Source organism: Pteropus medius, unplaced genomic scaffold (assembly GCF_902729225.1).
Source record: "Pteropus medius unplaced genomic scaffold, Ma_sr-lr_union100, whole genome shotgun sequence".
Lineage (NCBI taxonomy): Eukaryota > Metazoa > Chordata > Mammalia > Chiroptera > Pteropodidae > Pteropus > Pteropus medius.
In genome coordinates this window covers 1,627,427-1,652,465 of record NW_024356248.1, presented here as the reverse complement: position 1 = coordinate 1,652,465, position 25,039 = coordinate 1,627,427, and the positions used below count along the sequence as shown (strand labels likewise).

The following is a 25,039-nucleotide window of genomic DNA, read 5'->3' as shown; positions in this document are numbered from 1 at the left end:
GTAGCCGTCCGGACAAACTGGCCGGGGATTGGCCAAACCTTCAGTTTTGAAAATCGTAGGTTTCGCCCGCGCTGCGCTGCCCCATTGCGGCCGAGGAGCCGTGAGCCTCGGAGTTTGGGAGTTTAGGGTCTGAGCCGGCGGAGATTTCTACTTGGGAGGCCGCTGGACTTAGATCGGAGCAACACTTAGGAGACGCGGTGCAGTCGAGTGAGTGCGCACGGGCGGCCGGCGGGAGTGGGGGATGGTTGGCCTTTGTTACCCCTCCAACAACCCCGGACCGTGGGCGTGACCCCCTCCCCTCTTTCGGCCTGGGAATGGACAGGTCACCACTTCTACGTGGCAAGGTGATCTGCTTTGGTCCTGGGGCCTGAGATGACCCCGCACCTTCCACCTAGGTCACCAGGTTCCGAGAGAATAACCCCGTCCCCTCCCGGTGCCTAGCACCTTGCTATGTGCCTGGGAGGCCCTTTGCTGACTTGGGCTCGCGGAAGCACACACCGATCGAGTTGCGTGATGGAATTGTGCCAGATGGCATTTCTGTGCAGTTAACCCTCGCTCAACACCTCCCCCTCCAGCTGAGCAACGTTTTACACTTACCGTTTCCGGAGGCCAATGCCGCCCCTTATCTTGTCACTCCCCAAGCACGTTTGCTGTCAGCGATTCGGTTCTATCCAGCCACCGTGGCCTTCTTTGGGAGGCCCAGAGTCAAAACTTGGCACCTGCCTTTCAGAGCCTGAAATCGAGTAGGCAGCATAGCTTGTGGTCAAGCACAGATACTGCACACGGGTATCCCAGAGGTCGTGGTGAGAATTAAATAAGATGATGCCCAACCTGGGCATGGAGTAGGACTGTAAATGGGAGCAGCTATTACGACCCTTCTTCACTGAGGTGTGGTAAAGGGTTAGGTGCTCAACTTCCTGCACCTTCAAAAGAACGGGCATTGCAAGGAGGGCAGTGGGGCCTCTAGCCTGGTGCACGGTGTGAGGCTACTATCCGGAGAAAGATGAGCCCCCTTCTTTCGAGGTGGGATGTTGGGTGCTCCGGGTTTGTGCACAAGTTCTTACAGGAGCTGTAGAGAATTTTCCTGCTCTTCCCAGAATCCTCAGTCTTAGGACACTGACTGCTCCTTTCCCAGAGTCACCTTTGTTCTAACTTATGGTGTGACCCTTTCTAAAGCTGAGGTCTGCTAAAAACAAACTTCCTCGAGGAAAAAGCCCAAATGCTTTTTTGCACTTGGTGAAAGAAGCTCTAACCCACTTTGCCATTTCGAACAAATAGTTAAAAAATAAAATAAAAGATAGCAAGTTTTTGCTTTCTGTAGCTCCTCTGTGAAACTTTATTTTGGTTTTGGCTTCCTTAACTAATTTTCTCTTTCCTGGCCTTGAATTGGGGTCCTGCTCTTTGCCAGGGCAGAGAGGCTGGAGGAAGCCAGAGGGATGACAGCTGAGAGGCTATGCCCATGACTGGCTGGCTGCAGAGCTGTCTATCCAAAGCCTCTGCGATCTTGCCCAATCGTCCCTGCTCTGATTAGTGCTGCTCTTGGCATCTAGGATCAGGACGAGCATGGCATGTCCTAACCTGTGTACGATGAGCTTATTTGGTGTCCTTGTTGGGGGGGTGGGGCGGGGGGGTAACTGTAGGATGTTTATTTCTAATGTAGAGTTGATAGGTGGATTAAATCATTCAACAAGTATTTCTTTCGTGCCAGGCACTGTGCTGGGCTCTAGGCTTTCAGCGACAGGCGAGACAGACAAGGGCTTGCCTCAGGGAGCAAATCTTTACTGGGCAGTAAGCAAACCGATAAACAATCACCCAAGTGCCATACAGAGAATTGAAATCAATGGATGGGATCATGGCTGATAGTCAGGTCCTCCTTCAGTTGTTGAGATCCAAGTAAAAAGAAGCAAGCTGTACAAAATAGGAGACAGAAGGTTCCAGACAGAGGCCAAAATTTGTTCAAGGAACAAAGGCTGTGTGCCCTGGAAATCAGACCGCAGGAAGTCTTACGAGGCTGCAGCACGACCTGGTGTTAAGCTCTATCGGGCGTCAAGGGGTGACTTAGCCTCTCCTTCCAGGAGCTTCCATCTTAAGTGGGAGGCTGAGCTTTGTGTGGTTCTTGGTTTTGAAGGTATAGCTCAAGGTGATAGGTCACTGCCACGGTAGGAGACATGCTATTATTATGCCTTATGAACTTCACTTGTTCTTTTGCTCACTCACCCATTCGGAATATTTACCGAGCCCACGCTATGACTCTAATGGAACACTTCTTCCTTGCCTGAGGCTTCGGCGATGATATTACAACCGAGTCTTAAGGGAGGATACCTGAGCTGCTGGCTTTTTAAGAAATTAAGAGAAAACTGGTTTTGTCTTTTCCCCTGCCTGATATTTCCAGATGAGTTTTCTTAAAAATAAGACATTGCTTATCTGCTCCCCTCACGCTCCCTCATCCATTTCTAGGGCATTTCAGGTCAAGGGAGAGGGTTACGGGGATCCCTTGGAGAAGAGTGTGTCTCTGCCCGCTACTTTCTTACCGACTCCTTTGGAATGCAGTACCCCTTCTGTTCACTGACCTTTCGAAGAGGCAGCTGGATTTGATGTCTTTGGCCTGAGGCCTGAGGCCAACTTGTGTGGCTGTGTGCAAGCCCTCACTCACCTACAGGGAGAAAGGGAGAGAGAGCCCACAGGAGAGGAAGAGCAGGGCTGTGTTTGTGCAGGTAGCGGGGGGTCCTTCCCGATCCAGGAGGGGAGTTGTCCAGGCCTTGTCATTTTAAGCCCCATTTGTAAGGAGGTCTTTTGAAGCCAGAATGGACTGGCAAGTGTGGACCTATGGGGACAGCGTGCTGTGGGGTGGGTGGGTGGGTGGGTAGAGGGAAGGGCGAGTAGGACGGGCCCTTCTTTTTGCAAAAATGAGGCTAAATGGATTGGCATTTGGACTCTGCATCTCTGGAGAAGGGCTGTAAGCAGAGAGGGACCCTGATTCAGGAACTGGGTGTTTCGTGGTGAGTGGGACGTGGACGCTATGGCCTGGCAGGCTCCTCCCCTGGAGAGAGCTCCAGTCCCCAGCCCTGAGCCCTTCTGCCTCTTGTCTCTGCTTTCACCAGGCAGAGCGACCATGGGGACCACAGCCCCGGGGCCCATTCATCTGCTGGAGCTGTGTGAGCAGAAGCTTTTGGAGTTTGTCTGCAATGTGGACAATAAGGACTTGGTGTGGCTCGAGGAGATCGAAGAGGAGGCTGAGCGCATGTTTACCAGGTGAGGGCAGGGGCGTGGTGGCAGGAGGCACCGGAATCTCCTGGCTGCTATGGCCTCGGGGACGCAGCAGCCTACTTCCCCACCTGACAGGCAAGACAGACAGGCTGCCGGGGGTCTCTCCTGAGAGCCCTACCTAGTATAACGGGAAGAGGAAGGAGAAGTGGTGGGCTGGGCCTCAGGATGGGGCTGCATATGCTTTGCCTGGCAACCTTGTTCCTCTGCCGTATCTCTGGGAGGAAGCCCTGAGTGCCTGGCAAGGGACTTGCACATGGCCTTGGAGAGCTCTCTTGCTGATGGTTGCACCAGCTTGACCTGTCACTGCCAGGAAACAGCCAGGGGCTGGGCTGGGTGGGGAAGGGGCCAGTGGTCCCTAGGCCGCCACAACAGTGCCCTGCATGTGCCAAGCAGAGAATTCAGCAAGGAGCCTGAGCTGATGCCTAAGACACCTTCTCAGAAGAACCGACGGAAGAAGAAACGTCTTTCTTATGTTCAAGATGAAAACAGAGACCCCATCCGGAAAAGGTAGGAGGGGCCGGGGGCTTTGACTAGCCAGAGAAGGGTCGTCTGGTCAGGCGGGGTCTGGAGGCTCGGTGCCCACCGGCAGAGTTTGATCCTCAGGTGCTAACTGGGAGCAGAGGCCTCCAGGAGTAGTGGTGGGTACCACGTGGGCAGTGCAGGGGAGAGACATCACGGGGAAATGAAGCATGACCCAAGACCGTGGAGTCCAGAGTGTGGGGGGGTACAGGGTGGGAGTGACTGGTCTGGGCCTTAGAGGCTGGGAAGGGTTTTAGAGGTGGGAGAAGAAAGAGGACCCAGCCTTCTGCTTGGGTGACAGTGACCATAGCTGTGGACCAGGAGGTCTTGCTCAGCACCTTGTGCTCTGCTTGTCATGGTGCCCATGGAAATGACCGTGGGCTGCAGACTGCCGGAGAAGGAGGCAGGTTCTTGGGGTCAGGAGGCCCCGGTTCACACCCCAGCTCTGCCCCTTAGTAGCCATACGTCCTTTTGTTGATATTTTACCTCTCTGAGCTTCAGCCTCCTCGAATCTAAGGTAAGAATGGTCCATCCTGTGGATTAAGTGACAACATGAGTAGAGGCTGCAGCAGGGTGCTTGGCACAGTGCGACCTCAGTCAGCGAGAGGTTTCTGTGACTTCACCCCTCCCAGCAGTTCCGTGCGGACGGGCGTTATCCCTGGGCAGGGAGACTGAGGCTCAGAGAGGAGCAGCCCGGGGTCTCGTAGCTGGGGGTGGCGGAGCCCCGATTAGAACTTCGGTCTTCTTCCTCTAAGCCCTTCATTTTGTGTTCCACCCACGTCGGCGGCTCCTGGGAAGACTGGTGCCCCCGCTCGAATTCCAGGGTGCCTCCTTGCTCTGCTGGGTCATCTCAGCTTCTGCTCTGCTGCCTCTGGCAGGTTGTCCCGCAGAAAGACTCGGAGCAGCCAGCTGAGCTCCCGGCACCTGCGGAGCAAGGACAAGGTGGAGCAGCTGGCCACGGCGGTGGCGGAGAACGGCTCTGTCCTGCGGCGGGTGACCCGGGCCGCAGCTGCAGCTGCCGCAGCCAACACGACCACTGCTTTGCCCACCCCGGAGTCTCCCACAGCACTGACCAAGAAGCCCAAGTGCCAGCTGGTGCCCATGGTGGAGATAGGTGTCAGCGAGCGCTGCAGTGCCGAGCTGCACCTCAGCCAGCTCAAGTCTGCCCGCACTCCGGCCCCCGCTCCGGCCCCCGCTCCGGCCCCAACCCCACCTCCGGCTCCAACCCCGGCTCCAGCCACAGCGCCGGCCTCCCAGATCACCTCAGTATCGGAGGAGGAGTATCTGACTTCTTCATCACCTAAGAAATCAGAATCTGTCACCGTGAGCTCCCTGATGACCACACCCCAGGACCCCAAGGGCCGAGGGGTCGGAGCAGGCCGGTCTGCCTCCAAGCTCAGGATTGCGCGGACCTCCCCAGGCCTACAGGACTCACCTGGCTCTCCAGCCTCGCCGTGGCGGGCGCGGGTGCTGGCTCCCATCCTGCCGGATAACTTCTCCACGCCGACGGGCTCCCGTGCAGCCCCACAGTCGATGCGACGCAGCCCGATCGCCCCGTCCTCCCCAGGTCCCCAGGCTTCTCTGTCCCAGAAGTACTCCCTGGTGGCCAAACCGGAGGGCACCGTCCGTAGGTCAAGCAGAAAGATTACCAAAAAGACCACCAAAGAGCAGGCCCCCTCTGCCCGCATCATCTGTGAGTGGGGGCTCGGCAGTGGGTGGGGTGCTGTGGGGGTGGCGTTGGTGCTCAGCTCGGCCAGCAGGGCTCTGGGGGACCAGCTCATCTAGCAAGGAGCTATTCATAGAACTTTCCGTGATGATGTAAGTAAGGGTTCCAGGTCTGCTGTTCTGTACTAGCTAGCCACATATGGCTACTGAACCCTCAAAACGTGGCTGGCGTGACTGAGGAACTGAATTTTAGGCTTAAATAGCTACGCTTAGCTAGTGGCTACTATATTGATCAATGCAAATCTTGGCCAACCCTCTTGTTTTAAAAATGAGGAAACTGAGGTCCAGGGAGGTTGCCCGCGGTGTCCGTGTGGGTAATGCCATTCTGAGCATCGAACCTGGCCTTTTTAGAGGATCGACATGTTCTTTCTACCTCCCGAGGCTTTCTGAGAGTCACATGATTGTGGGTTGCTCCTGTTAGTGAGACTTTGATCTGGAGATACTGAGGTGCGGAGATGTGAATAGTCATCACAGCCGGCTCATTCCGGCAGGGACAGAAAACTGGGTTTGAGTGCCAGCTCAGCCGTTTACCCACCCTGCAACCTCGGGCAGGTTACGGGAACTTCATGGGCCTCCGTTCGTCATTCGTCAGCTGGGGTAATAATGGCATCACGTCAAAGGGTTGTTGTGAGGTTTTCTTTGGCTAACCCACGTAGGGTGCTTAGAACAGTGTTTGCCGTGTAGGAGGGGCTCTGTAACGTTAGCCATCTTTATCATCATCGGATCCCAGCTCAGGGGACTGTTGTCTCCGCGGGAGCAGATGTTACGAGCCACAGAGGAAGACAGGCAGCTCCGAGACTCAGGGCTGGCTGCATGAAGGAAGTGAGGTTTTCCCAGGTGGGAGAAATGTGGGGAAGGAATCCCCGGCAGAGGGGACAGCTTGGAGGAAGACCCCCGAGTCACGAAATGGCAAGTGATAGGGTATCTGGGGCTCACGTGCCGCCTAAGGGGCTTGGGCTCGATCCTGCTAATGTGGGGGATGTGGCCCCTTGATGGTTGTTGGGGGAGGTTCCCGGCACTGAAAAATGGCCAGGAAGGAAGAAGGCAGGGAGACCAGGCAGGAGGCTGCTACTACCTTTCCAGCCAGAGAACGGAGAGTCCGTGGTATCGATGGAGAGCGCGCAAGCCAGGTTTTACACTGATGTGCGTCGACATCTGCCTGGCACTTTAAGGTTTATAAAAGTCAAGGTTATCTCATTTGGTCCCTGCAGCAGCACTGCCAGCCTGTTAGGGTTTCCTCACTTCACAGAGAAGGACACAGAGGCGTAAGGAGCTCACCGAGTCTATAAACTGGGGAGCCGGGGCTTGAGCCCCACATGTTTTGTCCTTTCCAGGCTGGCAGCCACTTGCCAAGGGCACCTGGCAGAAAGCCTTGAGGTGGAGTTCAGTCAGGCAGACGCAGGCACCTCACCCTGCCAGATTTCTTCCCTGCCTGGGAAAGGGCTTGCTCTGGGCCATGGGACTCAGGGACACGAATTCTGGGGCATGAGCAGGCATGCGGTCTGGCACACTCTCTCTTTTTGGATTCTCAGAAGCGCGGAGATGGCTCTGACCTGCCTTGGGGATTTCCTCGGGCCTGAATCTGATCCCAAGAAGAGGCCCCACGGGGTGGGCAAGCTTGGAGCTGCGGAGTGGGGGTGGGAGAGACTCTAGAGGCCCTTGCGTGCTTTTGGATTTGCAGCACTTAAGCCATTCTGATTGCTCTCCCCCTAGGCCTTCTGGATTGATTTGCATTTGGCCCAGGCCTGTCTAACTCCAGGCCCAGGGCTGTCCACCCTGAGGTGGAAAGAAGAAGGTGAGGAGCGAGACAGTTCTGGTCTCGTCAGAAGAATCTTTAGGCATTAGGAAGTTTGTGAAGCTCACGATGGTAGATTCCTGTTTTCCAAAATTCTATTTTTGACTTTTTTTTTTTGCTCAATTTTTTATTATTGGTAACAAGTCCTCTTAGTTGTTTTAAGTGACAGGCTCACTTTGTTCATTTGGAAGAAAATGTCTGCCAAATGCTTAAGCTTGAATAACCACAGCTTGTCAGTTGTTCCTTCAGTTATAAACTATTCCATGAGAAGAGTGGCTAGTTTAGCTGGGAACTCACACAGTGCTCTTCACAGGGACTTGGGCATGCTTCCTATTTTATCACACAGAATCTCAGAAAGACATATACTGCAGTGTAGATTTAATAAAACGACTAGTTTCTATTCCTTCGTCAAGGACCTTCTTAAGTGAAACTGGATATTTCTGTCCTGTGAGTATGGAGAAGGGTCTGTGTCTAGTGAAGGGTTGGGTCTCTGAGGTGGAGAGGGTCTGGCTCCAGACTAGGAGTGGCCAAGTCTCCACCAGAGCTAGGCTTCCTGGACCTCTTGGAGTGGCACCTGGCCAGTTTCTCAGGTTATCTTTTGTTCCTTTGTTTTCCTCTCAGGTCACAGTTACCTAGAGAGGCTCCTGAATATTGAGGTGCCCCAGAAAGTCAGGTGAGTTCAGTTCCAGGGCTTAGAGACCTTCCCAGGGATGTGCCCCAGGGACAGAAGCATTTCCTGTGCCCGAGCCCTTCCCTCTTGCTGGGGACTGCCCATGGGCTGCCCACTGCTGCAGCCCTGCTCCTTGCCCCAGTCTAACCGGGCAGCAATCGAAATGGATGTCATTTGTCAGCCCTGGCCTTGACCCCTCCAAGCCTTTCCCTGGGCTCCACAGGGTATCAGATCCAAAGGCCTATGGCTGAGCTAGTGCAGTTTTGAGGAGACCCACTCAAGTTGGGGTGGGTTGAGTGGGGTCAGGGGATGCTCCCTGCTCCGGGATCACACCCCAGCACCGTTTTGGGCCAGCACTCCTTGTCCTAGAGGCCATATCCTGCTATCACTAAAACTAGGTCCACACCCTTGCTTTAGAGCAAAGGGTCAATGCTTGGCATGGGGAGACGGGCTGACTGGGCAGAGCTGCTGGCTTTGCTGGTCCCATGGTGAAGGGAGAGGCAGGCCTCAAAAAAGACGTGGCTCATCCAGGCCTAAGGAGTTGAGGCGGAGCTGGGAAAGAGCTCACGTCCCGAATCAAGGTCCCGATGGGGGTGAGATAAAACCAAATTCAGAAGCTGACGTGCCTCATCTGCCCAGGCAGCAGAGCTCCAGGAAGCCACAGGCTCTGGCTGCTGCCCTCCCATCCTGCCTGGGGCTGTTGCTTTGTGGCCCCAGCCAGGGCATCCGACATGGACTCCTCCTGTGTCTCTACCCTAAGGGTTGAGGGAAGGGCTCCTATGGGTCAGTTTGGGCTGGATGGGTCCCACAGTGTCCCTCGCTCTGCTTTCAGCCCCAAGCAGAAAGAGCCCAGCGAGGAGGCCGAGTCTGCGGAGGTGGCTGAGCCTGCGGAGGTGGCTGAGCGTGAGGTAAGGTGGGCAGAGCAGGGAGGGCAGGTCCCAAGGGTCTTGGGGCTTGTGCCCTGCGCTGTGAGTCTCAGATGCAGACCCCTAAAGCCTTGGTTCTTCCTCCAGGTCCCCAAGAATGACGGGAATACCTTGTGGTCCCACAGTGCTACCAAGATCGCCATTAGCACGCCGGGCTCGCGGCCTGGGGCTGGTGGCCAGGAAATATCCTCTGAAGGGCAACAAGGTGAGGCTTCCTCACCTGCTGCATGCAGATACGTAGGGCCACGTGGGCCTCGGTGGCCTCGGCCTGACTTTCTCTCGGGGGTCCTGTTTTCTGGGCTGATAGGCTGAAGGTAAATGAAACATGAGGCCCAGGGGTGCATAGTTCTCCTTTGGTTCTGTAGGTTTCATTTCCCACTTTTTAGCAGGAGCTGCTGCCGGGTGCCATGGGAGTGGCCATGGCTGGTTGGTGCAGGCAGCAGAGGGTGGGGGCAGGGCCTGGACTGGGGCATTAACATAAATGTGCCGGGTCAAGGCCTTGAGCTCCATGCCAGGGGCAGCAGGAGGAACCATGTGCTGGGGTCTGAACACCGGCCTCTCGTTTCGTTTCTGCCGGTGGCTTCTCACCTTCATGGGTGCCCTGTCTTCAGAGAACGGAAGAGCCGTGGGCCATGGCATCCCCACGCTGTCAGAGGTCCCTCATGGTCGGGCTCACATCTCCCTGGTGGGAAGAGCTATGTCATTATGAGGTCCTGGATGTGGTCCCCTCAACAGCCGCATGTCACGGACAGTGGCTGTACCAGCCCAGAGACCCGGGGGTGCCGCAGGGACCTCTTGGAATACAGAGTATCAATAGGCAGGGGGAGCGATCAGCTTTCTCCTGGCAGTGGAACAAAATGTGCTGACCGCACACCCCATGTGGGCCCTGCGTGGGAGCCCTCCCCTCCTCTCGACCCCCTGGCTCCAGCCAAAAGGGCCAGGAGGAGCGGGAGTTCGAAGCCTGTGGAGGGGTCTGTTAGAGCTCGCAGCATCCATCGGCTTCAGCTCCTGAAAGGCGTTCCCCAGCTCTCTGTTAGACATGGGCGGGACATAGTTGGGGCCACCGCGGGCTTGTCCTGCTGTTCTTAGAGGTCAGACATGGGGGTGAGGGGTCTTTGGGCAGGGAGGAACACGCCGGTTCCTGGGCATCCACAGATTTGTCAGGGCCCGTTGGTGCTGAGACTGACGCTTCTGCCACTGGCCACTCTGAGGTCTGCCAGGAAGAGAGCCTTGCTTTTGCCATGGCTTGCGGACACTGTTCCCTGACCCCTCCATGTTGTCCTCGCAGCCTCACCGAAATTGTTCTCTTCACAGAGGCCAAGACCGACCAAGCAGGTGACCCCAAGGAGCCACCCCAGAGTGTCAGGTTTGCATTTGAGGAGGGCTGTGTAGGCCACTGCCCCAAGGGGCCCTGCAGAGCCTCACTGGGGAGGGTGGGCATGTGGTCAGGGGCTTCCGTTTTCCCTCAGCAGGGGTGGGACCTGGTGCCCTGACTTAATGAAGGAGGGAGGTTGATGCTGTGGGACGAGCCTGGCCTGGGAGTGAGCAACCAGGTCCTAGACCCCATCCTTCTGTGTTCCGGTCATGTGACCTTGGCCTGGTCATTTCTCTTCTGACTGGGCAGTAGAGGATCAGTCAGGGAGACCCCCCTGCCTCTAGCTGAGAGCCCTATGGGCTGGGCCGTTTTATTCATAGGGGTGACCTTTTATGGGGTGCGGCTAGGACTCTGGATGGGGGCCTGGGGTCAGCCTTGTGATGCTGCTGCCACCTGCACCTCTGCAGGAGGAAGCGTAGCTACAAGCAGGCTGTGAGTGAGCTGGACGAGGAGCAGCAGCTGGAGGAAGAGGAGCTGCAGCCCCCCCGGAGCAAGACCCCTTCCCCGCCCTGTCCAGCCAGCAAGGTGAGTGGGCATCTGCCGTCCCTCGGTGCCCCCAGCCTGCCCGAGTCCTGACCCTGGTCCCCATCTGCAGGTGGTACGGCCCCTCCGGACCTTCCTGCACACCGTGCAGAGGAACCAGATGCTCATGACCCCGACCTCAGCCTCCCGCAGCAGCGTCATGAAATCCTTCATTAAGCGCAACACTCCCCTGCGCGTAGACCCGAAGGTGAGGGAGCCCGCGCCCCAGGCCAGGCTCCGGGTGCCCCCTTGGCTGCGGGGAGCAACGTGGGTCTGGACCAGCTCCGGCCTCTCTGGCCATGGGTTCCCTCAACATCTGGGGACTGCCCTGACCTCTTGGGCACTATGCTGTGTCCTAGAGGCTTGGCCAGCTCAGTGTGACCCCTGGGTCTTGGGCCGTGGGCTGAGAAGCTGCAGAATTTCCCACCCTGCGCATCCGTCCCACACCCCCAGGTGGGGGACACGTGGGCGCTTCCACTTGTTAGGGACGGGGACCGGGTGGGTGAGAGGAGGTGGTGGAGCGTGGCCCCGAGCAGACTCGCTGGCATGGCCAGGAGCCTGGCCTCGCGTTGACTCTGGGCTTTCTCCTTGTCTCCTCTCCTCCACAGTGCAGCTTCGTCGTAAGTAAAGGTTTTCCTGTCCTTGTAACCTAACTCTGCCTAGCACTTAGCCACTCGCTGTAGCCCTGTCCTTGCAAAATCAGCAGCGCCAGTGGAAGCACTAACATCCTAAGCAGGAGTGTTGAGGGAGGTGGGAGGTGAACCAGAGGCGCTGGGCGGCTGGCCGGAGGTGCCAGCAGTTCCGGAGCCAGGCCTCCCTGCCATCTCTGCCTTTGGCTCTGCTACCAGGAGCAGGAGTCCCCGAGCCTCCTTGAGGCAGGAGGAGGCAAAGGGTGTGTGACCTCCAGCTGCTCCCCGGGGCCACAGCTCGTGTTCCCCACAGCCACCTCCCTCTCTCCTCGTCAGCACTGGGCTTCCCTTCAGGGTCTGAGGCTGTGAAGAGAACAGACAAGTCACAGGGCCACTGAGATTTCCTGGGTCACATACTCGAGTTACTTCCTCGAGGGGAGGGCAGAGCCGTGGTGGTTGAAGGCCATTTGCAGGCGATGGTGGGACTGTCAGCAGCGGCCTCCGGAAAGAAGGCCACAGAAGCTGTTCTCTTCTCAGACACCTCAGAGCTGAGCTGGGCCATTGGCCGTGAGCGAAGAGCCACAGAGAGCTGGGACTTGCTGGGCCCGCAGTCCTGCCTCTCTGGGGTCTCCTGCGTTGCATCCCTTTAGTCCCCATTGGCGCTTTGAAGGGTCTCCTATCAGGAGGGCGTCTGCCCCCACCTGGGGCCTCAGGGCCTCAGCAGCACTGCCATGGGGCTTGGCAGCTCCAAGGGCTCCCCTGCAGCCTGGCAGGTGGGCCCTGAACCTGCTTCTGCAAGAACGCTGGTCCCCTCTGGGTGGCCAAGGCGACAGCTTGCTTTCCAGTATGCTAGCAATCGGGCTCTGTGGCCTTATGCACCTATTTTTCTGCCAGGCCCCTGCCAGGCACCTGGGCCCACAGCAATGAACCAGACTCAAACTTGTTTCCCCTACAGGGAGCCTCTGTGCCCCCCTCAGGCTGATCAGAGCCTTGCAGGGCTCATGGGGATGACGGAGAAGCTGCCTTTTCCTGCTCTGAGGAGCCCAGGTCCCTGTCCCGGGCATCTGGTGAGGGTAGGACAGTCTTAGTTAGGAGACCAGGGGTCTAGGTAGGTTGCAGGGGCCTTGAGGCCTCGGACTAGTTTCCTAACATTTGGGCCTAAGTTTCTTTGGTTACAAAATGAGGAAACCAAAGGTCCCTTCAGAAATGGGATGAACCAGAGAGTAATGTGTGTCAAGCACCCAGCACAGAGCTTGGCATGAAGGGACACTGCTCAGTTGAAGCCCCTGGAGGCTGCACAAGCGTCTGCATTCCTCCCACCTTCTGCACTGGCCTTGACGTTGGCCGCTGGGAAGCAGGGACGAGCCAGCCCACCTTCAAGGGGTTGGGGCAGAGAGGAAATATAGGTTCTGTGACATGAACAATTCTTGTTTTCTGTAAAATTCACAATGTAACGGGATAAGTTCTCTGAACTGTTTTGGGAAATTTTAGCACTTAAGTTTGGGGACAAAAACCTGTTTTGCTGAGCCCTGTCGAAAGCAGGAGTCGGTCAGCTCTCGGCAGAAAGAGAGGGTGGCGGGCACTCCGTGGGCCATGGGGCCTTTGCCTCCAAGGCACTTTCCTCACAGAACACCAGGTGGGCGTGGTGTGCCGGTGGGGCGGGGACGGGGAGGTTGGATGGGGGTCCTGCCTCCCCCATCTTTCCTGGTCTGGCGGTTGGAGAGTGAGCCAGCCAAAAGCCTTTCCCTCCCTTCCCCTTGGGGGCCTCCCTAGGCCAGCAGACCCTCCGGGTCCTCTTGCACCCCCTCAGCTTCTGTGGCTCATGGTCATCTCTCTTTCCTTCCATTTCTCCATCTTTAAAAAAAAACTTATGTTAAAAAAGTTATACAGTAAAGTTTATGTTAAATACCATCATACAGTAAAATCTGTACTTGGTAAATGTTCACTTGAACTTAGTGTTCCATTTTAGTTTGTCTATTGTGATTTTGCAGTGTTTTTTACTGGGTGCTCTAGGCATCACATCCTAAACTTTCAGTCACTTTAGAATCGATTGTCTTATCATTTCAATTGGAATTAGAAGCCTTACTACCCTCCGCATTGTGTGCTATTTTTGTCTTAATCTCCCCACGTTGACTGCCCTGTCAGACAGTGTTAGAATTTTTGCTTCCAACTGTCAAACGTTTTAGAGAACTCAAGAGGAAAAGAACAGTCTATTGATATTTACCCAGGTGTTTATCATTTCTATCGCTCTTCCTTCATTCTCGATGTTTCCTGTGTCCTTCTGGTGTCCTTTCTCTTTTGTCCTGAAAACACCCTTTACCTGGCGATTCTTCTTCGAAGACAAGTTCGCTGGCAACAAATTCTGTACTTTCCCTACATTTGAGGAAGTCTATTTTACTTCATTTCTGAAGGATGTCTTCCCTGAAAACAGAGTTCTGGGTTCACAATTCTTTCCTTTCGCCACTTTACTTCCTTCCGGCCTCGAGAAGCCTCCAGTCATTGAGATCATTGTCCCAGATAAGTAATATGTCTGTGTGTGCGTGTGTGTCTGCTTTTGAGAATTTTTCCCTTTGTATTAAGTTTTCAGCGGTGTGTTTATGAAGTGGCTAGACTTGAGTTTCCTTGGGTTTATCCTGTTTGGGTTTCAATGACCTTGAATCTGTAGATTTATATCTTACCAAATTTGGAGCTTTTCCAAGCCTTTATGTCTTCACGTTTTCTTTCGTGCATTTCGTTCCTTCCTCTCCATTGTAGGAGGACAGTGGCACAAATGATACACCTTTTATTGTCATCTCACACTTGCCTCAGGCTATATTAATCTTTCTTCAATGTCTTTTCTCTGTGTTTAGCTTGGATGCATTTTTATTAATTTATCTGCATGTTCACTGACGTCTATCTGCTCCATCTGCTCTTGGACCCATCCATTGACCCATCCATTGATCCATTATTTCAGTTATTGTATTATTAGTTCTAAAATTTCCATTTTGCGTTACTTTAGATCTTCTGCTTGCTGAGATTTTCCGTTTGTCCACTTGTCTTAAGAATGTTTGTGGTTACTTGTTAAAGCATTTTTGTAATAGTTGCTTATAAGGTCTTTACAAAAATTTTAATATCTGTCATCTTGGCATCGGTGGCTGTTGTCTTTTCCCACGGGAGTTGAGATTTTCCTGGTTCTTTGAATGGTGAGTAATTCGGGGTTTTATCATGGGCCTTTTGACTCTTACGTTAGGAGACTGGGTCTTATTTAAATTTTATGGAGAATGTTGATATTTTGCTCTATCAGTAACCCACCTGGTCTGGTTCAGGCTGCAGGTTCCTACCTGCCTTCTGTGGAGTGTGGTATTATTTCCAGGTGTACAACATAATGATTCGATATTTGCATATATTGCAAAATGATCACCACAGTAAGTCTAGTTATCACCACATAGTTACAGAATTTTTTTTTTCTTGCGATGAGGACTTTTAAGATTTACTCTCTAAGCAACTTTCAAATAGGTAATACAGTATTATTAACTATAGTCCCCGTGCTGTATTACGTTACTTATTTAGTTTACAACTTGAAAGTTATGCTTTTTAACTCTCTTTACCCATTCGGCCCACTCCCATCCCCCCCTACCCCGCCTCTAGCACCCACTAATCTGTTCTCTGTCTCTGTGAGCTCCGTTTTTGTTTTGTTTTTTTTAAATTCCAAATATAACCAAGATCATGTGGTGTTTGTCTTTCTCTGTCTGACTTAGTTTGCTTACCATAATGCCCTCCACGTCCATCCATGTTGTCACAAATAGCAAGAGTGAATCCTTTTTATAACAGTAATATTCCTTTGACTATGTAGATCACATTTTCTTCATCCGTTCGTCTGTCACTGGATACTTAGCTGGTTTCCATATCTTGGCTCTTATAAATAGTGCTGCAGTGAACATGGGGTGCAGATATGTTTTCGAGTTGATGTTTTCCTTTTCTTCCGATAAATTGCTAGATCAGATGGCAGCTCCGTTTTTACTTTTTTGAGGCCCCTCCATACTGTTTTCCATACCGGCTACTGCAGCGCTGTTTGGATCTGTCCCCGGTGTGCCAGTCGGCAGGCAGTCTGGCATCTGGCAGGTGGCCTGGGGGTTTAATTCTCAGTTTTCGGCGTGATGGGGTCAGCTCCATGCATCTGCAGCTTGGGGCCGAGCCCAGGAGTTCAGAAACAACCTTATGGTGTCATTTTCTCCATCTCTCCAGTACTTCCGCTTCTCTGGGGCTCCCCGTTTCTGTCTTCCAGCCAGGAAGCTAGGGCTTTGGTCACCCTGCTCTGCTGTGTGCTTCCATGGCTTCGACCAGGGCCATCTGACTGGGAGACAGAGAAAGAAAAGAGCACGTTTTTCTCAGCCTTCGGGATCGCAGCTCCATAGTGTGGAGGGGGCTTCTCCCCCGAGCCTTGGCTCCGCGGGTTCCCGTAACTGCTCCTGTCCCTGTTGCCACAGGGTCGCTTGTGGTCTGGAGCATGAGAGAAGTGAGAAATGAAAAATGAAAAAATGGGGTTTCTGCATCCTCAGAACTTTAGACATTCCGTTTCTGCAACTTGAGGCAGAGCTAGAGGGCTTTTCCCAGAGTTCTCTCTGCACCCCGGCGATCCCTCGAGGGTGTCAGGCCTCACTGACTTTAGGCTGGAGGGGAAAAAAGTAGCAAACTCACTGCTGGTTCGGTGTTGCTTCAGAGTCTGATCTTCCCCACCGGCCTGCTACTGTTTCCTTTGCAAAGGCCTCAAATAGACGGCTGGTAGGCTTCACGGCTATTCAGACCGAGTGGAGTCCGTCTACCCGCTCCTACGCATGACCGTCCTATGCGTTACTGGAGCCCTTCCCTCTACCTCTAGGATTGTGTTACCTTGCAGCCAGATTTCTAGGTGGGTCGTCTGCCATCGAGGTCAGAGGCCAAGGAAGAATGGACAGTAAATAGTGCAGGGAGAAGGAGGCCTGCGGATGGCTGAGCCCAGCGCTAGGAGTCTGATGGGTGAGGGGCTCCAGTCCGAGTCCCAGCCCGGACTCTCGCCCCCCACCACCACTCAGGGGTAAAGCCGGTTCCTTGTCCTTGTTCTTGTCCTTGGCCAGGGAGGGCTGGAAGCCCCACCTGTCCCGCCTTTTGCCCCCCTGCTGTGGCCTCGTGCCTGGGGCTTTCTGGGCCTGCGGACAGGGTGGGGTCCCAGCATCCAGCTGCTTAACAAGCAACGGGTACTTTTAAAAAGTTGTTTTTTAAATTATTATATGGCCGTACCCACAGGAAGTTTGAAAAATAAAAGAAAAAATACCATCCCTGATCTATCTCAGCAGCCTATAGTAATCTCCATTATCATTTAGCAATATTTTCTTTTATTTTTCTTAACTATTATGAAATAGCTGATATACACAAAAGAGTCTGTGTGTATGTACACATATACAGAGTATAAAAGTTATAAAGCATAATAATAATGAGTTCGCAATCTCATTCTTCATTCTCCTTCCAAATGCACTTTTACATAGTTCCCATCAGAGCATACATCCAATTTTGGACCTGATCTTTGTGCTGCCCATGATTTGGCAGGGCCCAGTCGAGGGCACACGTGACTCAAGCCCTTAGGAGGCCTAGGGGCTCCTCAGAGGAAAGGTGGAAGCCCCGGGCCTCAGTCTGGGTGGGGATGGAGATGTGTTTGGGAGTGACGCTGCCCATCTGGCTGGGGGTGGGGGGTGGGGTCCAAGGCCAGCCGCAGCCGCAGCCCCAGCCCCAGCCCAGCACTGGGCGGTCCTCGCTCACCCCGCCTTGCACCCCAGGAGAAGGAGCGGCAGCGCCTGGAGAACCTGCGGCGGAAGGAGGAGGCCGAGCAGCTCCGCCGGCAGAAGGTGGAGGAAGACAAGCGGCGGCGGCTGGAGGAGGTGAAGCTGTAAGTGGCCCCCGGCCCCCCAGCCCCCCAGCCCGCCGTGGCCGGCCCCCCTGACCTCCCTGTGCCCGCAGGAAGCGCGAGGAGCGCCTCCGGAAGGTGCTGCAGGCCCGGGAGCGGGTGGAGCAGATGAAGGAGGAGAAGAAGAAGCAGATCGAGCAGAAGTTTGCTCAGCTGGATGAGAAGACCGAGAAGGTGCGAGCTGTGGGCTCCGGGTGGGGTCCCCCTCTGGGGTCCAAGCCGGTCGACTTGGTGGCCGGAGGGTTAGGACCGGCTTCCAGGGCCCCCTCCCCTGGGCCGGGAGGGACAAGCGGGTTTGCAGGCCATGGGGTGCCCGTCGCAGAGCTCCGGGGCCCCCTCTGTATGGATGAGTGGGGAGGCCTGCTCTAATGGGCACATGCGGGTGGGCTCTGCAGGCCAAGGAGGAGCGACTGGCTGAGGAGAAGGCCAAGAAAAAGGCAGCGGCCAAGAAGATGGAGGAGGCGGAGGTGCGCAGGAAGCAGGAGGAAGAGGCTCGGAGGCTCAGGTGGCTCCAACAGGTGCGAAGCCAGGTAGACAGAGGGACTCGGCCATCAAAGAAGAGGTGGGCAGGACAGGCACTGCCTCAGTCCCCGGGGACCACAGGGCACACCACGCTTTGTGGAATTTATCCTGGTGGATCTTGTGGCTTCAAGCCCTGAGGAGGCTCAGCAGATGCTTTGGAGGTGGGGGTGGCGACAATAACCTCCCTCCCGTTTTCTGTAGTTTGAGGGTGATGCACGTGGACTCTCAAGCCAGACTCCCAGTCTCTACTCTGCCCTTTATTAGCTGTGTGACCCTGGACAGGTTACCTGACCTCTCTGTGCTTCAGTTCCTTCAGGTAGCATGGGGTGTCTACTGGGTAGGGCTGTTGTAGGACGCATTGTTCTGCCGGCCAGAGCAGGGGCCCACCTCTTCCTGGGACTGTCAACCTTTTGACTCTAGAGACACGGATCTGCCGTTAGGGGGTTACAGTACTAACGGCTCACATTTGTTGAGTATTTACCACATGCCAGGCACTGTTCTAAGTATGTTATATGTGTAAACTCAGCATCTTCACGAGGCGTAGAGATTGCTGTTGTTTCCATTTAATCGATGAGGAAATCCAGGCCAGAGGGCTTACGGGATAGCCCAGTGTCACACAGTTAGGGGGTGGCTCCAGGCCGTACCCTGAGCTCAGCCTGCTGCAGCATCTTGTCACAAGATGCGTTTTCAGGCTTCTGTAATGACTGTGGCACCTTGCTTGGGGTGACCCTGGGCTCGGCCCCTGACGATCTCTGATGTGACGGGAGCCAGCACCCCCTCCTTCCCAGACCTCTGTCGCCCTGTCAAGCCCCAGCCTGGCCTGAGGCCCTGACCTTGCTCTCCGTTCACAGGAGGAGGAAGAGCGGCGGCACCAGGAGCTGCTGCACAAGAAGAAGGAGGAGGAGCAGGAGCGGCTGCGGAAGGCGGCCGAGGCCAAGAGGCTGGCAGAGCAGCGTGAGCAGGAGCGGCAGCTGGCGGAGCAGCGTGAGCAGGAGCGGCTGCGGGCCGAGAGGTGAGGGCCCCTCGGGCCAGGCTGAGGCACCCCCTGCACCTGCGTGCATTGTGGAGGGGACGTCGAGCCGTCCCCTGCAGGCAGCTCCCACCTTCACTCACGGGTTTGCAGACGAGCGACAGGCTCCTCTCGGCTCCAGTCCCAGAGGCCCTCAGCGGGCAGAGCATCTGAATGTGGTGCATTGGCTCCTGGAGATTGAAGGGGTCATGGCGGGGTCACTTGAGATTTTCTCTTGGTTCCGCCTCTAGCCAGGTGTGCCGACCCTTGGCCTTGGGTTTGTTTTGTCCTCAGCTGACACAGGTTGCGGGCACGGGCATAGGATGGGCCAGTGTTTCTCAGCAGGAGCCCTGTTGGCATGTGGGCATTCGGGCAGCAGTGCTTTATGGGGCGAGCAGGACCTTCAACGCCTTGGCCCCTGCCCATTAAATGTGCCTCCCTGTGATGATGAGAAATCGGGTCTGCCCCTCCACCCCCACATTTCCATGGCAGGCAAGCCCTGAGGTCTTCCACCTCTCAGAGGCCTGTGCAGCAGGCAAGGCTCCCGTATTTAGTTCTCCAAGCCTGTATCCAGGGCCTTCCGTGCACTTGGTTGTGTGGCATCCTGGGGATATCAGGGAGGACAAGCCACAGTCACTGTCGGCCAGGATAGGTGGGGTCCATGCCTGTGAGAGTAGACAAACTCGCTTGTACGTAGATGTACAGACGTAGAGAACGGTGCCCGTGTGTGTGTGTACAGGCAGGCGGGTGTACCCAGACTCAGGCCTAGCGACTGCCTCTCTCCTGCCTCCACCTCCTGGGAAATATCGAGCCGTCTGCGGGCCCATTGGAGAAGTGAGGAGTCGTGGCCAGAGGGCTGGACTGCATCGGGACCACCTCCCCACGCTTATTGATGGACACAAAGGTGTCCCTGCTCCTGTGGCAGAGTCAGAGACGAGTCTGGGAGTAGGACAGAGCGTGGGTGGCAGCTGATGTGGTTTTAGAATTGCATGTGTGCCGGGCAGTACCAGGGGTTTCCAGGGGTGACGGTCTGATGGTCATAATGGTCGGCAGCTTTGGTGGGCACCGAACTATATGTTTTCCACACGTTTCGTTGTTTAATCCTAACTCGAAGGCCCATGTGGCATAGGAACCAGCAGCTGCACTTCCCAGAGGTGCAGAGCGGTTAAATCACTTGTTTAAGTCACGAGCTAGTAAGTGGAGGTGGCTCCAAAGCCCTGCTTCCCCCTGCTTCACACTCAGTGTCCACCCTGTGGGTCCAGACGATCGGAGGTAACTCGGATTATCTCATCTGATTCTCTCGACTCTGGAGGAAAGGTGTTGTCCCCACTGTCCCGCAGATGAGGCTGAGGCTGAGCCCTAGGTCGTGTGGAAGCCTGGGGGCCAGATGTGGGCTCCAAAGCAGAGGGCTCCCTGCACCCTCTGTGCACACAAGCGTAGCTGTGGGCTCTGAGCGGCTATGCCCATCCTGCTGTTTCTTCTCCCATGGCGAGTGCCGATGGGCCTAGCTTCCCGGGCAGGGACGGGAAGAGGGCCAGGGCTCAGCTCCCTGCCCTGACAGGCTCTTGCTCTGTCCTCAGGGAGCTGCAGGAGAGAGAGAAGGCCCTTCGGCTCCAGAGGGAGAAGCTGCAGAGAGAACTGGAGGAGAAGAAGAAGAAGGTACAGGGGAGCGGGGCGTGTGGGGCCCGCATGGGATCAGAGCTGAGCTTTGGGCTGAGGAAGGCCTGATCTAGCGGCCCCTGGGGCACACGCTTCCTTGCCTGCCTGGCCTTGGGCTGGCATGGGGGATGGGGAGCACGTATACATGGTCTCTCACGTCCGGCTGGCCTCTGGTCCCAGGAAGAGCAGCAGCGCCTGGCTGAGCAGCAGCGGCTGCAGGAGGAGCAGAAGAAAGCCACGGAGGCTGCAGCGGCCAGCAAAAGCTTGAACGTGACCGTGGATGTGCAGGTGAGGCTCAGGCACCAGAGCAGAGAGACGCCCCCGGCTCTTCTCAGGAGCTGGAGGCATATATTAGGTCATATATTAGGACCAGAAGAAAGAGAAAGAATACAGTCAGACCCATAGTTTTTCTTACTTTTGATAACATATATTCTTTCTTGTTCTAAAAATAGAATTTGTTAAAAAAGAAACAAAACTTTATAGATGAGTACAATGTAAAAGTGCTCTCAGAAGAAAACTTTAAATCTGGTGTACATTTTTAAATATTTTTAGACATATAAACGTTGTATTCACTTACACACAGACATACCCAGAGTCTTAAATGGGCACAGGCTGTACGTACTATCCTGGTCTGTTCAGGCTGCTTTAACAAACTGCCGTAGACTGGTGGCGTAAACAACCATTTATTTGAGACCGGGAAGTCCAAGGTCAAGGCGCCAGCAGACTGTCTGTTCGAGAGCCCTCTTCCTGGTTCACAGACGCCTGTCTCCTCATTGTGTCCTTACAAGGCGGGGGGAGGGAGGGAGCTCTCCGGGGTCTCTTTTCTGAGGGCGCTGATCCCATTCATGACAGCACCACCCTCACGACCTCTGCACCTCCAAACATCACATTACGGGTTAGGATCTCACGCAGGGATTTGGGGGAAACACAGACATTTACTCCATAACACACACCATTTGGCAGCTTGGTTTTTTTCCTCCCTTTTTTCCTTTCGTTTCATGTATTGTCGACATCTGTCTATTTCAGCACTTGTAAATCTCTTATTTCTGACAGCTGTGTACCACTTAGCTGCCAGAATTTCTTTAACCAGCGCCTGTTGATGAGCATTTAGGCTCCTTCCAGCTTAATGCTCTTACGAACGAGTGGTACTGTGAGGAAGGGCTTTCAGTGCAGCGTGGGTCGAGATGCTGGAAAGCTGGGAGCTGCTGAACGTTCACCTGGAACGTATGTTTAAATTACAAATCAAGGGGCTCCCAGTGGAGTCCCGGGAGCTGGTCACGGCAGACACACCGACCTGAAAGTAACGTTTGCAACTCACTTTAACATGGAAAGGGAAGATTCGGAGTTGTGTATGTGGTGTGACTTTTTAAAATTAAAAAGCAACCCTGAGCCTTTTGGTTTTTCCTCTGAAGCGAGGCGGTGGGCAGAGCCCCAGCCTTCCTCGACGGTGAGAGATGCAGGGGTCGGGGCGAGGAGGAAGCTAACGGCCATGTTTATTTTTTTCAGTCCCCGGCTTGTACCTCGTATCAAATGACTCCACAAGGGCACAGGGCCCCTCCCAAGATCAACCCAGATAACTACGGGATGGATCTGAATAGCGATGACTCCACCGATGATGAGGCCCACCCCCGGAAACCCATCCCCTCCTGGGCCAGAGGTAAGCAGGGCCTGGAGCTCCCCGGAGACCTGGGTCCTCACCTGTGACTTCTGGGGCCCCGGAGGGAATGGCTCAGCTGCCGTGGATGTCGGGAGCCTGTTGTGCCCGTGGGCTGGTAGCTTGATGCATGGGCCTGAGAAGCCTACGTCGGGCCTTGGGATGCGCCCAGGGAAGGGTGGGCGCCCTGTGGCCGGTGGGCCCATCTTTGGACCAGATGATGATGTTGGACGTCCTTGTTCTCAACAGACTTATTAAATTGCGGCTGGCTCTGGGCACAATGGTGCTAGGCGTTCCGGCTTGGGTGCTAGTCCCCTCCTTGGAGTTGTGCCCAGCAGGCCAGATGAGACTTGGACCCAAATAAGTAGCATAGGGTGGGCACAGAGCTAAGAGTAGTAATGGGGCGGTAAGACTGGTACGTGGGGGTTCCAGCCAGCTGGGGAACCCAGGAAAGTCCTGAGGGAGGGGCGGGCACTTGAGCGGGATTTGACCTTGGAGTTTACGGGGCCCGACTCCAGGCCCCAGCATTTAAACAGGAGTGTGGGTGAGCATGACTGTGCAGCCAGTGCATACTGTGGGTGCTTTACTGTTTGCAAGGCCGGGGGTCAGGGTGGGGTGCAGTCTCACTCCCCAGGGGTCAGCACTCTACAGAAGACAACTTGCCCTTGGTTGTTGAACCCCACAGTAACAAGAATCAGACTTAGTCTCCTTAACTGTCAGCATCAAGTCATTTGGTAGGTGGCAGCATGCAGGGATCAGTGTGGCCAGCCAGCCAGATGACCAGGAAAGCCACCGAACCATGCTTAAACTCTCTTAAGCTCGTTCTCTCTCAGTTTTCTCATCTGTGAAATGGCCGTGATACTAGGACCCAGCTGAGAAGGGCTGTTAGCATGCAGGGGGCCTAGTGCAGAGCAAGCTGGGCCCCGCCTTCTGATCCTCTGGGTCCTCAGCCTTGTTGGCAGGGCCGTGTTTTGCCCACAGCCTCAGCCAGGAGGCCCCCCCCTCAGTCTGCACCCTCCACTTCAGGGCCTGTGGGGTGACGAGATAAATAGTCAGCCAAGGCAATCGAGGACAGCATCATATGCTGAAGTTCTGGAGCTAGACTTGTGTCCCAACTCTGGCCCTGCCAGTTACGAGCCACGTGCCTTTGGGCCGATCTCGCCATTATAAAATGGGTGAATAAAAGACCTGGCGCCCAGGTGGGTGTGGGGATAACGAGGTCGGGCCGCGAGTGCCTCACCCGTGAGCTCCTGAGCACCCGTGTTCAGGCTGAGCGTCCAAAAGATGGCAGTGGGAACATGCAGTGAGAACGATATCGGTGTTTGATGGGGGAGAGGGGCCAGTAGGGGGGACCTCAGAGGAGCTGACATGGCCGGAGGTGCCGGCCCGCTGGCGTGGAGAGGGTGACGAGGGCTCCGTCAGTGGGGTGGGGGCGTGAGGAAGTTCCCCCAAGGCAGCGACCGGCCCTGTTTCCCTGCAGGCACGCAGCTCAGCCAGGCCATCATCCACCAGTACTACCACCCCCCGAACCTTCTCGAGCTCTTCGGAACCATCCTCCAGCTGGACTTGGAAGACATCTTCAAGAAGAGCAAGCCGCGCTACCACAAGCGCACGAGCTCTGCCGTCTGGAACTCGCCACCCCTGCAGGGCACCAGGGTCCCCGGCAGCCTGGCCTACAGCCTGAAGAAGCACTGAGACAGCCCCTGTCTGTGTCTGTCTGTCCGTCACTCTGTCGATCTGGTGCCCTCCTGCCTGGTATTCTGTCACTGGGGGTTTGGTCGCGTGTATGTCAACGTTCTCTGTGCTGCAGATGGAAGGTGGCCCAGGCTTGTTAGGAGGCTGTGCCTGGCGGGTGTCGGGGGAAGTGCCAAGCCTGCCCTGCCTGGCCCGCAGGCAGCACTTTGTAAATAGATTGTTATAATTCAGCTGAATTTTATCCTCTAGTGTTTGAGAGCTAGATAAATAAAGTCTGTTCCTTCAAGCCTGCTGTGGGTGTTGTGGAGACTGGCGGCCTCGGCAGACTACCCTGGACCCGGGCCCTGCAGCTGTCTGTCTCGGGCCACCAGATGGGCTGGAGGAGCAAGGTACCGTTCCCTCTCCTGGGGTGTGCTCCAAGGTCCCCTGGGTCCCACCCCCAGAGATGCCAATGCGGTGAGTGATTCTCATGCCATCCCTGGGCAACCCTGAGGAACACTTGAGCTACTCAAGATAGCACAGGCGAAGATACTTCCTGTTTTTCTGGGGTGCTCCCTATTTGTAAAAGGAAGGTTTGTTCAATGGGAGAGACCTGGAGTGAGGTCAGGAGAACTGGGCTTTTGACACAGTTCTGCCACTTAAAGACAGTCCCTCAGTACCTCCAGGCCCCAGGCTCCACCCTTGCCGTATGGATGGTGACAGTGGACGAGCTGCAAAGTAGAAAGGGGCTGATGAGAAAGATATCTCTTGAAACTACCTTCGGACCAGTGCCTGCAAGCAGTGGACATGTTTCTCCAACAAAACCAGGCAGCTGCTAATTAAATGCTCAGTGCCGATGTAAGCTGGCTGTTCTGTTGGTGTTGCCCAATAGCTGCCAGCTGTGTTCTAATGGTGTGATGACCGGTTCCTTAATCCTCTGCTGCTCCAACCCCTGGATGTGTCAGTGGGCCAAATCAAGCCGCAGCCAGTTTCTGTAAAGTTTTTTTGGAACCCACCCAATACAAATGCATGCCTGTTGCCTCCAGCTGCTCTGCTGAGGGCAGTTAAGAAGCTGTAACAGAGGCCATATAGCCCACAAAGCTGAAAATATTTACTGTGACCCTTTACAGGAAAAGTTTGACTCCTGCTTTAGAACAAAATAAAGGCTAAATTCAA

The 25,039-nt window shown here is 55.1% G+C and overlaps 1 protein-coding gene and 1 long non-coding RNA gene across 3 annotated transcripts in view; one reads left to right on the top strand and one right to left on the bottom strand.

The window, feature by feature from the left end:
• LOC120600726 (uncharacterized) overlaps positions 1-1,081 on the bottom strand; it is a 12,722-nt gene extending 11,641 nt beyond the window's left edge. Inside the window, exon 1 of the long non-coding RNA XR_005652279.1 lies at positions 598-1,081. This is a non-coding gene — a long non-coding RNA (uncharacterized LOC120600726). The remainder of the gene's footprint in view (positions 1-597) is intronic.
• On the top strand, positions 50-25,039 carry INCENP (inner centromere protein). Of its 2 annotated transcripts, XM_039860229.1 has the most exons (19): positions 50-207; positions 3,102-3,252; positions 3,661-3,774; positions 4,665-5,479; positions 7,928-7,979; positions 8,809-8,884; positions 8,990-9,107; positions 10,217-10,268; positions 10,685-10,802; positions 10,873-11,007; positions 11,408-11,419; positions 17,218-17,327; positions 17,399-17,519; positions 17,741-17,863; positions 18,719-18,879; positions 20,457-20,535; positions 20,716-20,823; positions 22,042-22,192; positions 23,670-25,039. In XM_039860229.1, the coding sequence occupies exons 2-19, from the start codon at positions 3,113-3,115 to the stop codon at positions 23,882-23,884; spliced, it is 2,700 nt and encodes an 899-aa protein (XP_039716163.1). In that variant the 5' UTR covers positions 50-207; positions 3,102-3,112; the 3' UTR covers positions 23,885-25,039. The 2 variants fall into 2 exon arrangements, with proteins under 2 accessions (XP_039716163.1, XP_039716164.1); XM_039860230.1 differs by lacking the exon at positions 11,408-11,419 and having other exon boundaries at positions 23,670-23,884.